The following is a 12,270-nucleotide window of genomic DNA, read 5'->3' on the forward strand; positions in this document are numbered from 1 at the left end:
ATCTTTCCTCTGGGACGTAATCTATCCTGTCCATCATTAAATTCCTATAATCCACAGCCGACAAACCATTTTGTCTGGCTATTCTAAGAGCTTGTAAATTAACCTCCACAGGTAACACGGCCTCCTACCCATAGACTAGCTCATACGGTGTTACTTGAGTCGCACCATGTTTAGATATCCGATGAGCCCATAAAGCCTCTGACAACACCTCATGCCACCTTCTTGGATGCTCCTCTACCTTCTTTTTTATAAGCTTAATCAAAATTTTGTTGCTAGATTCGGCCTGTCCATTAGCCTGAGCATAATAAGGCGACGAATTCAGCAATTTAATTCTAAAAGATTCGGCAAACTCACTAAATTGATGTGACATGAAAGAAGCCCCTTGGTCGGTAGTTAAAGTTTGGGGTATGCCGAATCTATGAATAATATGCTCTAATACAAAATTAATCACTTCTTTATGAGTCATATTTTTCAAAGGAACCGCTTCCGTCCATTTAGAGAAATAATCAGTAGCTACTAGTACGAAGCGATGACCTTTAGAAGATGAAGGATGTATCTCACCAACAAAATCTAAACCCCATCCTCTAAATGGCCATGGTTTAACAATGGGATGTAGCATAGCTGTAGGTGCTAACTGAATATTTCCAAACCTTTGACATGCCTCACAACCCATATAATAACGAAAACAATCCTATAGCATAGTCGGCCAATAAAAACCCGCTCTCTTTAATAACCATTGCATCTTATGAGCCGACTAGTGCGTCCCACAAATTCCTTCATGTACCTCTCCCATGGCTACTTTAGATTGATCAGGACCTAAACACTTTAAAAGTAAACCATCTATAGTTCGGCGATACAATTCATCATCTAACAAAGTATATTTTAAAACTTGTCGCCGAACTTTCCTATCCCTCGATTGACTTGGGTCTCTCAAATAATTAACTAAAGGACTCCTCCAATCACCTAACTCATCTCCTACTGACCTGGTTATTCCCTGTTGTTGGACCGAACCAGTATTACCTTGTTCGGTCATATTGTTAATTGTGTCCATTGTTACAGTACTGATCACGCCTCCAACCAAATCAACTCCAACAGTAACAAACGCCGGCTTATTTATTACAAAAAACACTCCCCTGTTAACATGATAGCCAGACCCCTGTTGTGCTAAGAAATTTGCTCTAACATTATCCTCTCTAGATATGTGACGAATAGTAAACGTGTCAAGCGATTTAATTATATCCAAACATCGGTCCAAATAACTATTCAGTAGTCCATCAAAACAATTGAATTCACCATTAACTTGCTCAACTACTAAACGTGAATCCCCAAAAGCATCAATATCCCTCACACCCATATCTACCAAACTTTGTAAACCGAACAATAAAGCCTCATACTCAACTTGGTTATTAGTGCAAGGATATTCTAAACGGACCGATGTCTCGTAAACCATATCATTTGGTGAAAACAAAACTGTACCAATACCTTGCCCATTCCCACAAACCGATCCATCAAAATAAAGTTTCCATGGACACACACTAACAAAATCGACATCTATATCATCTTTAACCATATGATCAACGATAAAATCAGCAACCACTTGGCCTTTCATAGCACGACGCAACGGCTCATATAATAAATCAAATTCTATTAGTGCATAAGCCCACTTCCCAATTCTACCACTAAGGATCGGTCGTTGCAACATATATTTAATCACATCAGTTTGGCAAGATACTGTACAGGTATTGGAAAGCAAATAATGACAAAATTTGGTACATGCATAATATAAAGACAAGCACAATTTCTCAATAAACACGTACCTGCTTTCAGTGTCAAGCAAACGACGGCTCAAATAAGCCACAAGATACTCCTTCCCATCGTCTTCTTGCGTCATGACCGCACCGATCACCCTTTGTTGTGCAGCAACATATAATCTGAACGGCACACCAGACTTGGGCGCCCGAAGCACTTGAGGACTCAACAAATATCGTTTAATGTTATTAAAAGCCTCCCGCTGTTCTGCCCCCCAGCTAAATTCGTTTTCATGTTTCAACCGAAGCAAAGGAACAAACGATTCAATCTTTCCTGCAAGGTTAGAGATGAATCGTCTCAAGTAATTAATTTTCCCTAGCAACTTCTGCACATCTCTCTTGCATGTCGGCTCTTCTAACTTTTTAATTGACTCTACCTTTATAGGATCTATCTCTATGCCCTGCTCATGAATTATAAAGCCTAAAAACTTACCAGCCGACACGCCAAAAGCACATTTGAGAGGATTCATTTTTAATCCATACCGGCGCATTCTTTCAAAAGCCAGTCGTAAATCGGCCAAATGACTATCAAACCCGTCCGATTTAACAACCACATCATCGATATATACTTCTACAACAATGCCTAACAAATCATGAAAAATTAAATTCATAGCACGTTGATATGTAGCGCCGGCATTCTTTAATCCAAAAGTCATAACCACCCACTCAAATAAACCAACAAATCCCGGGCAACGAAAAGCAGTCTTAAACATGTCTTCTTCGGCCATAAAAATCTGATTATAACCAGCATTGCCATCTAAAAAGCTAATTACTTTATGTCCAGAAGCATCATTAATTAACATGTCGGCTATAGGCATAGGATATTCATCTTTTGGAGTAGCTTTATTTAAATCTCTAAAATCGACACACACTCTAATCTGACCCGTATTTTTCTTTTCAACAGGAACTATATTAAAGATCCACTCCGCATATCGACAAGGCCGAATAAACCCAGCTTTCAATAACCGATCAATTTCTTCTTTGATACGGTCATACATATCAGAATTAAAAAGTCTAGGGGGTTGTTTATACGGCCGAAAACCAGATTTAATAGGCAACCTATGCTCAACTAAATCCCTACTCAAACCAGGCATCTCAGTATAACTCCAAGCAAAGCAATCAACAAATTCTCTAAGTAATTTACATACCTTGCTCTTCTAGTCAGCCCCCATGTTTGCATTAATAAATGTAGGTCTAGGAATACTCCCATCACCAATATCAACCTCCTCAAGCGGATCAGCTGACGAAAACCCCTGACCAAGCTTCTGCACGTTATCGAAATCCTCAATAGTCTCATGCATATCGTTCTTTCCTGAACGATATTGCTCAGTGCGCTTTTGCAGCCACTTAATATTGTCTTCTTTATTCATTATATTTACAATGACAGATCATTAAGCCGAGCCACATTAGCCAGCTGTGCATGTACAGGTACAAAACCATCTCTACCAATACTAACATAATCATAATCAGACAAGTCTCTACCTGTCAAACATCGCATATCACCGTGTTGCCAATCAACCGGCGCTTCTGTCAAAGCAATGCAAGCTGAATTGTCCGCTTCAATTACCTCCACCTCGTCGTCAACCCACTGAACTAAACACTGATGTAATGTGGAGGGAATACAACAATTCGCATGAATCCAATCACGCCCTAACAGAATATTGTACCTACCCTTAACATCGACAACAAAGAAAGCAGTAGGTATTGTTTTGTTCCCAATAGTGAGTTCCATAGAAATAACACCCTTAGCCTCAGATAATTCTCCAGAAAACCCACTAAGCCCCATGTTTGTTTTAATTAACTCGCTTTCCTTCCGGCCCAATTTAGAAAAGACCGAAAGAGGCATAACATTAACACCGGCACCACCATCAACTAACATGCGACCAATAGGCTTACCATCAATATGCCCTTTAATAAACAAAGGCTTCAAGTGCTCACCTGATTTCTCGGGCTTCTCGAAAATGGCGTTCTTTGGACCAAGAACGAGCTCTACAACCTCCATCTCAGGCGCTCGAAATTCAGCAGGCAACTCAAACACCATGTTAATATCCATGCAATCACTAGGCACATTATGTTTACTTTCAGAAATAACATCAACGTCCTCATTAGCATCAGCATTACCTTCATTTTCAATGCGTCTGTCCTTCCATGTTTTATCTGTGAGCACCATTGGCCTATCCCGATTAAACCACTCATCACGTGCCTTCTCCTCCTTTTGTTCTCTGATTTCTAATGCTCGCAACCTCTGCAGCCGTCGCTTTCGTGTATGTTTAATCCCTGGAGGACACCACTGTGGTTGCGGTACAGTCCCCGGCGCCAACCTCTTGCTACGGTTGCCCCCCGAGCTGCTTGCACTGCACTGATTCGCCAAAGTTTCAGCTCCAAACCGCTGCTGCACGCCTACTGTTTGCTGCACAGAACTGCTGCTCCCAACACCAGCATCCTCCTGCTGTCGCTTCACTCGCCAAAAACCTGTCGGCTGCTGATTTCTGCCATAGTGTGTGTTGCTGCTGCTCCATCCTAACCGCTGCCAAGTGCCCCTACTGCTACCCAAACCATATGGTTGGCACACCACTCCCTGAACTGAAGATTCCGGCGACGCACCATCTGCAAGCTGTCCCTGACTGCTGCTGCCAACTCCACGTGTCTTCAGTTCTTCAATAGCAGCCGCTGCTAAGTCCGGCTTCTCAATAACAACATCACCAATTTTTAGAGAACTAGCAGCTCTTGACCCATCCAAAGTGGCCACAGTCCGGCTCACAACCACACTACTAGGACCAACCTCACCACCTTCTTGTGCAAACTGACACCCCGGCATCATCTCTAGGTCGAATTGGCACCCACATGCGTTGTGAACCACTCTTGGTACTATTGCTTGCCACGTTATTTTTTGGTGAATTGCTTCTTGCTGGCACTGTGAGCCTCTTCCTCTTAGGCAAATTATGATCACCACCGTGGATTACAATAGCATCACTTGTTCTAGCTTCTCGGCCTCTCTGGTTGTATAAACGTTCTCCACCAATGGGCACTGGTGCATTCCATCTTTGCTGAAAATGAGTCACTAGCACAGCAGGATATGGAGCCCAAGGATCACAACCCCATGAAGGAAACAGAGGATACACTGGAGGCGGATAACTCCAATGCATTGGCCCCATTGCGAAATAAGGTTGCTGTACATATGATTCTCCATGCCAATAACCTTGATCACCATAATTGTGTCCAGGAGGAGATCTAGGACGCTTAGCACCTCCAAGCCGACTAAACACGTTAGTGTTCTTTTGAGAAGTATATTTTTCTAATAACTGTTTAAACGTCGGCTTCGGTCTTGGTTTCAGAACTGGCTTCTTACCCTTATTAACCTTCCATACTCCCACTTCTGGATTTTTTTTTTGGCTTTATCATCCTTGGGGGCACACTATCATCAACAACAACACTTTTTCCTTCAGCGGATTCGGTCTGATGTGACCGAATGAGCATCTTCTTATTTGCAAACTCTGTCACATTGACAAGAAAAGGATCACTGTCAAGCTTCATCTTGCCACCGTCCTTGATTGTCAGCCGGCCATCATTAATCGCCGATTGTATCTGTCGATGAAACACATTATAATCGTTAGTAGCATGAGAAAAAGAATGATGCCATTTACAATAAGCCTTTCTACACAGCTCTTCGGCCGACGGAATCACACGTCCCTCTATCAATCTAATTTGTTTGCCTTGCAACAGTGTATCAAAAATTTTATCACAATTACTAACATCAAAAGTATACTTCATCTCTCCTCTTTTAGTAGGCGCAGGTTTCAAGGCAGTACACACAAAAGGTTTTGTTTTAGATGTGTGTACCCATTCGGCTACACATATGTCAGTATCTTCGTCACTAGCCGAATCTTTATCACTACAATCCACAGTATTAACTGTATGTTTTTCTTTATCTCTACTTTTGACATCTTTAAACCGGCTATATTGTTTAACTTCTTTAGCACGGTTTTCCTGAATCAAAGCTTTTTGTAACACCTGATTAATACCTAAAAACTCCTGGCCATCTAATTTCTCCTTAAGGTGGGCGAGCAAGCCTGAAAATGCAAGGTCTGCTAAATCTTTTTCGGCTATAGTTAAACTAAAACAACGATTCTTTACATCCCTGAACCTCCACCATATTTCTGCTTAACCATTGTTAAATCTGAAAGTCTAAGTTCAGTCTCACCACTATAAAAATAATCGTGGAATTTATGTTCTAATTGAGCCCATGTGATGATAGAACTAGGAGCAAGAGATGTAAACCAAGTGAAAGCATTACCAGATAATGATAAAGGAAATAATTTAACTCTAAAAATATCTGACTGTACCTCACTGCTTTGTGCTAAAAATTGTCCAACATGCTCAAATGTAGACCTACCATCCTCCCCAGTAAATTTAACAAATTCAGGAACTCTAAAACCCTGAGGGTATGGAGTTGTATCAAAATAATCAGGGTATGGTTTTTGATATGCTCGTGCTCTGCCCTTAGGTTCTAAACCAAACTCCCTAAGCACACTAGCCAATTGATCTCTGAAATTTGCAGAAGGTTGCATCGAATTAACTGGATGTGTAGGTGCAACATATGTTTGTAACGGTACTGCATCAACACATGCATTTGGTACCGGCCCACGAGGAACCCCGATACTCGCTTGCGGCAAAGGATGATTACTGTATGTGGATTGAAAATATGGATGCTGTAAATTAGAATTAAAACCAACACTACAGCTGTTGCTATTAAGGTTTTGTGGACTTAACACTGGAATAATAGAATTAGTAGTGCTAGTTGAAACACTAGGTACAGAACTACCAGCCGAAACAGCATTGGAATTTCGGCCATCTTGATTGACGTTTGGAAACGAAGGAGTTTGCAGAATACCAGCCGATGTACTGGATTGGAGTACTGTATCCGGCAAACTAGCCGAATTAACATTATCAGAAGACAATGGCTGTTTTTCGTGATGTCCATCATTAATTTGGCGCACTATAGAACGAATTTGACGAGGCAAACTATTCTCAAAATTTTGAAATTTATCAGACATAGATTGAGCAAATTCTCGTGACATGTGACTCATATCTGCACCATATTTACTAGCTACTGATATGTCAATTAAATGAGCAATTTCTTCGGCGGAAGTAGGTTTACTCACCTCAGGAATTATCTTTTTAACGACACCATTCCGTGTCTTTTGGTAGGCAGCGAGTAGTTTTTTCAACTCCTCGTCGTGTTGCCGCAGTACCTCCTGCCGTTGATCCTCAGATAAATCAAGCGTGACAGCGATGATGTTCTTTGGGTCAACAGCGCTTCCATCGCTCTTTTCTTCACCAGCCATGTCGCACTGTGAAACAATTGATTTCGGCCGATGAACAGGGCCGAAACTTCTCGTTCCCCAGTGGAGTCGCCAAATATGTTGGCACGCGGAATTGATCCGCGCAATAACACGATACTGACCGTGCTTACATGATGATCACCGGATGCTTTTCGAGCAAAGCAACAAAGATTCCTCACTTTCGTGGAGGAGAACCGACCGTTTTCCAGCGCAAAACGGCAAAGATCTAATAAACCCTAGAGCTTGGCAGTAGAGAGAAAAAGCACGGGAAAGAGAAAACGAAATAGATGAAAAACTAAATAAGTAGATTGATTTTGTTCGATTGGTCCCCTTCCAATCGGCCATGCACCTGATATATATATACAGGCATGCTCCGGTCTTTTAGCAAACATATACGGCAACGCATATACTACTCCTACCAAATACATAATCAAATCTAACAAAAGTTTATCTCTAACTCTACCAAAAACAAATACGTATGCCTTCACGGAAAGGAATAAGTTCACCTGAGGCCCCTTAATTTGTCAACAAATTCGATTTTCGTCCTCCAACCGAAAAACCAGATACAACGCGTCCCTCAACTGTCAAAACCAGTGCACATAAAGTCCCTCGGCGGTTTGGACGGTGGTTTTGGCTGACGTGGCGCCTACGTGGCTAATTTGACTCGGTCTTCATCTGACGTGGCATTTCGATCTAAGAAAATTAATAAACCTTGTGGGACCCACATGTCAGTTTCACACACAAATTAATTAAAAAATGGTGGGACCCGCGTGGACCCCACATAATTATTCTCACCCCTTCTCTTCTTCCTCCTCTTTCGGTCTCTCCCCATCTCTTCATCTCTCATTCCCTCTCCCCGCGACGGAGAGGGAGCGACGTGCGGCGGCGCCGACGGGAGAGGAGGGAGCGGCGCAGCCCTCTGCTGCAACCCGCGAGGCGCACGCCAAAGACGCATCGATCCTCGCCTTCACCAAGAAGCTCCGCGAGGCACACCACGTGCTCGACCGGCCGCCTTGTCGATGACTACGCCGACTACCACCGAGACCCCAAGCGCCCGCGCGGCGAAGCGGCGGCGGACGACCCCGAGCCGGTGTCAGACGGCGACTTCGGCGCGTCGCTGCACTCCAAGCTCAACTTGGACGACGTCGCTGCACTCCAAGCTCAATTTGCTGAAACAACAATTGATTTGATGGTCAAAGCTAAACTGTCAGGATCAATTCCCACTAGCAAGATGCAAATGAAGGGATAAACAACAATGTCTGAAAGGAATCATGCAGGTACAGTTAGCTGCTCCAAGTGGAAGCATGATTGTTAATTCGGTGAACGGTTATGAATTAATCATCCGGCCATCATTTTTTCTACAATCTGCAGTCATACGTTTGGAAAACGTTAGCCTGCAAAATATTCTGAAATAGATGCAAAAACAAGCAACTGATTAATGTCAAACGCCCTCTCCCTCGCCGAGCCCCTCTTCCGCGGCTACCACCCGCTCCCAAGGCAAAGGTGCTTCTCCCCGACCCCATCTTCTTCATCTTCCCACAACCTGCCCACACACGGGGTGGTGCTGTTGCACGTGCCGCTGCACGCGCCGCTACAGCAGTGGTTCCCGGTCGGGGACGACAGTGAACCGGTGGATGATCCCGGAGGCGGCGCTGGAGTTCCTCTGGTACGACGTCGACAGGGTGTTGCGCCCCCGCGGCCTGCTCTGGGTCGACCACCTCTGGAGCCAGTAGAGCCGCCGCCCCGCCGCCTACGACAATGACCCTGGAGATAGAGGGAGCGGAGGTCGGGGGAGGGAGAAGAGGTCGCCGGGGCCGTCGCTGAAGAGGCGGTTGGATCGGAGGGAGAACACCCGGAGGCTGGTTGCGGCAGAGGGCGTGCGCCGCTCCCTCCTCCCCTGTCGGCGCCGCCGCACGCCACTCCCTCTCCCTCATTCAGCAAATGAGGTTCCAGATTCATGTTCACAACCACAAAACAGGTGACGAAGGACTACAACAGCAACAGTCCAGTGGACCGCAAACGTAAAGCCAAGCACTTGAAAGATCATTGGGGAAAGATAAACAGGAAGGTTGTGCACTTCAATGGAATTTATTGCATACTGAAGGAGGTGTTTGTGTTTGTGAATGGCCAAAATAAGATCATCGATCAAATATTACTACACAAGATCGAACAGTGGTAGTTACTATACACAGGTTAGTAGATGCACCACGAACATTCAGTACTGAACATTAAATCCATTAACTAAACCATTCACAACAAACCACTGCCTATAGATAATTGCTCACAGCAAAAGGACATTGAAAGAGATTTCAGAAGCGAGACATCACAATGCAAAGCAAGTAAACGAACTAACAGATCCGGATGCATCATTAAACAGAAAGCAAGATACTTGTTATAATATCCTTTTCCTCTTCAGCACCAAACACAGATGGCACCATCTACTGAGATCTGAGATTTAAAACAGCAACAGATATGACTACTCACTTAGATTACAAACAGTGAGACAAAACAGTGACATGATAAGCTACTACAATATGCTGATACATTCAGCCTGAGCCTACCATTAACGAGCATTCAGCACTTCCAAAAGATTCTCCGTTTCATGCTCTTTGAAAACCTGCATTATTCCAATCCAATTAGTGTCCAGTTATAAATTTTCAGGCAGAAAGAATGTTGCATGGCATGAAGTATTGCACTAAGGTGTAGAATTTGTAATTTCATTGTAACATTTTGTAATCAAATACATCAAGTTTCACAGATTTTACTAAGGTGTGTATAAAACTACTACCGTACTAGTGTTAACAAGCTGTATGCAGATTTTAGCACAGCTTACCTATGCCAGATGAGGAAACTGGTAGTTCGCATATCCGACCCCCAGGTCAGATTGCTCCTCAATCATTTTGTCGAACTCTTCCCTCAGAACTCTCTCCAATTCAATCTTCTTCTTCTCCAGGACGGATTTCTTCACCTCCAAAAGACGGAGATTAGTATTCCAAACTGCCCTCTGAGCACGCTTGTCACGAGCAACTGCGGCATTTCTCTGTGCATCATTTGCGTATGCTGCTTGATATGGGACTCGTTGGTTTGCACTACCGAACTCATAATCAGGATCGTCTGGGAACTAAGAAAAAAAATATATTCAGAAAAAAATGAGAAAAACACAATAAAAGAAGAAAACGAAAATAAACATACTGGGGGGTTCCGGGTAGAGCATGAGTTGCACTCCACGATTCCTTTGATCAACTTCGGGTCCCCTATGTGGGATCTGGTCGTCTGTGGAAAGAATGAGGTTCTTCAGCTGCGCAATGCGGGCTTCCAGTGGTAATAGCTCCTGATCACATTGCACCATGCATGCGTTGAACATGGTCTTGTAGCACACATCTAGCTTGACCTTGGCTTTAAACTTACAATTCAACAACTCAGGGTTAACCAATTTAAAGCCATGCCTTCCAGGTCGAGTAATCACCTTTATTTCTGTTGCTTCTTTAAGGGATGTCTGCTCATGCAAGCAAAATTGAACTTGATGTGCTTGACCAATCGCATTGATGCCCATCTCTTGCAGGACACCGTTGACCTCATCGAGGCTAGCGACGGTTCTGATGCTATTCATGGTGACGGATGACAGGATATCCTGTATAAGCAACAATTTATTTAATTTTACTGATTTATTATAGCAGCTAAAAACCAGTAGAAGACAGACTAATCCAATTCAGTACAATCAGATAACTGAACTGTTAGTTAGAAAAAAGTACAGATTTCAAATCAAGAATTTCACAGGTGATACATCTACACGAACAACCACAAATCAAAACACAATGCGCGATCTACCTAAGTGGCATGAAAAAAAATGTATATTCAGCACTCTATCCTCAAATTCACAGAATATCAGATCATTGTATCCTCAAATTCAGATCAACACATGGCCAACAGCATTGCAAATGATGGCCACCAGCTTTCAGTTAATCTCAAATAGAAGAGCAGCTAGTTCAACCAACACAGTTTCAGATTATATATGTGTGTTTATTTAAAATCCAAGATATATACAACTTATCATATTACAAGTTGCAGAAGTACAAATTATGCCCAGAATTTTCTTTATTACAGATTCCTAAAATTCAATGAGTTACAGTTAACTTCTCAGGATAATCATCACAAAGAACTAATAATCTAAAACATGATATTCGTTAAAAAAAATCATTCAGTGTCAGAAGTAAAACTGAAAGTGGCAAAGAAGGCTTTTGATACAAAGAGGGACTAGCAAGAATAACAATGCCTTGAAACAATATTCGTTCCTCTGGATATACTTCTTATTTAAGAGAATCCTATTCTTATTTAAGAGAATCCTATGATCAGAGATACAAGCTTATACATTATATTCAATGTCTAATCTAATCCCAATAGCTCTTTCCAAGTTTGTACTGTGAATCGGCAAACTAATAAACAATCCCTAGCTGGATTAACAATTTCAACATGTGATCAAGATTTGTTTCACTCAGATGTTAGCAGAGCAATCTAATCAGCTGCACCGAAACCAAGAACAGGAATACAAATGCCTGTAGCAAAGAAAGCAAACCTTAGTTACACAAGAAAGGAATTAGTTGCACAAATAGGGCCAATTTCTGGCTCTCCACAAGCAAATGTTTGCTAAATAACCACTTGAAGATGGTGTTCCTACCAAAATTGAAACCGCAGCCAGTACATGTAAATAAGAAAACATTGCAAGAACATACATCTCATCTGGAATTGCAAGATTTCAACACCAATTATCTACACAACAACTTCCATACCGAAACCCTAGGTGCTAAGAGAGGAGGAGGACCTTCTTGGCGGCAGCGCAGAAACCGACGTGCAGAGAAGGGGCTGCGGATCTCAGACGGGAGGCGGAGGCGACGGAGGAAGGCGGCGCGGTGCCGGATCTTGACCGGGAGGCGGAGGACCGGCAGCTGGTGGAGGCGTACGACGCGCCGGCGGACGGGGTGGCGCGACCTGGACGGAGGATGGGGATGGGGACGGGGACGGGGGACGCGGCGGCGGCGGTGGCGGCGGCGGAGGCGCTCGCGACGGGGAGGGGGAGGCGGAGGCGGAGGCGGATGCTAGGGTTTGAGAGAGGGCGGAGGCGG

At 43.4% G+C, this 12,270-nt stretch overlaps 1 protein-coding gene across 1 annotated transcript; it reads right to left on the reverse strand.

The window, feature by feature from the left end:
- Positions 1–9,490: 9,490 nt before the first annotated feature.
- LOC4326426 (uncharacterized) lies at positions 9,491–12,270 on the reverse strand. The gene is made up of 4 exons (XM_015791647.3): positions 11,970–12,270; positions 10,343–10,781; positions 9,984–10,264; positions 9,491–9,767 (listed from the first exon to the last, which is right to left on the reverse strand). Exons 2-3 carry the CDS (start codon positions 10,758–10,760, stop codon positions 9,984–9,986), a joined length of 699 nt encoding a protein of 232 aa, XP_015647133.1. The 5' UTR covers positions 10,761–10,781; positions 11,970–12,270; the 3' UTR covers positions 9,491–9,767.

This window comes from Oryza sativa, chromosome 1, assembly GCF_034140825.1.
Source record: "Oryza sativa Japonica Group chromosome 1, ASM3414082v1".
NCBI classification, from domain to species: domain Eukaryota; kingdom Viridiplantae; phylum Streptophyta; class Magnoliopsida; order Poales; family Poaceae; genus Oryza; species Oryza sativa.

What these genes read in the sequence shown, in the direction of transcription:
- LOC4326426 (XM_015791647.3), bottom strand. Translation starts at nt 10,760, where the DNA reads ATGAATAGCATCAGAACCGTCGCTAGCCTCGATGAGGTCAACGGTGTC. An exon ending in GCTCTACCCGGAACCCCCCA is followed by an intron (nt 10,265 to 10,342) that starts GTATGTTTATTT and finishes CTTAGTTCCCAG; the next exon opens with ACGATCCTGATTATGAGTTC.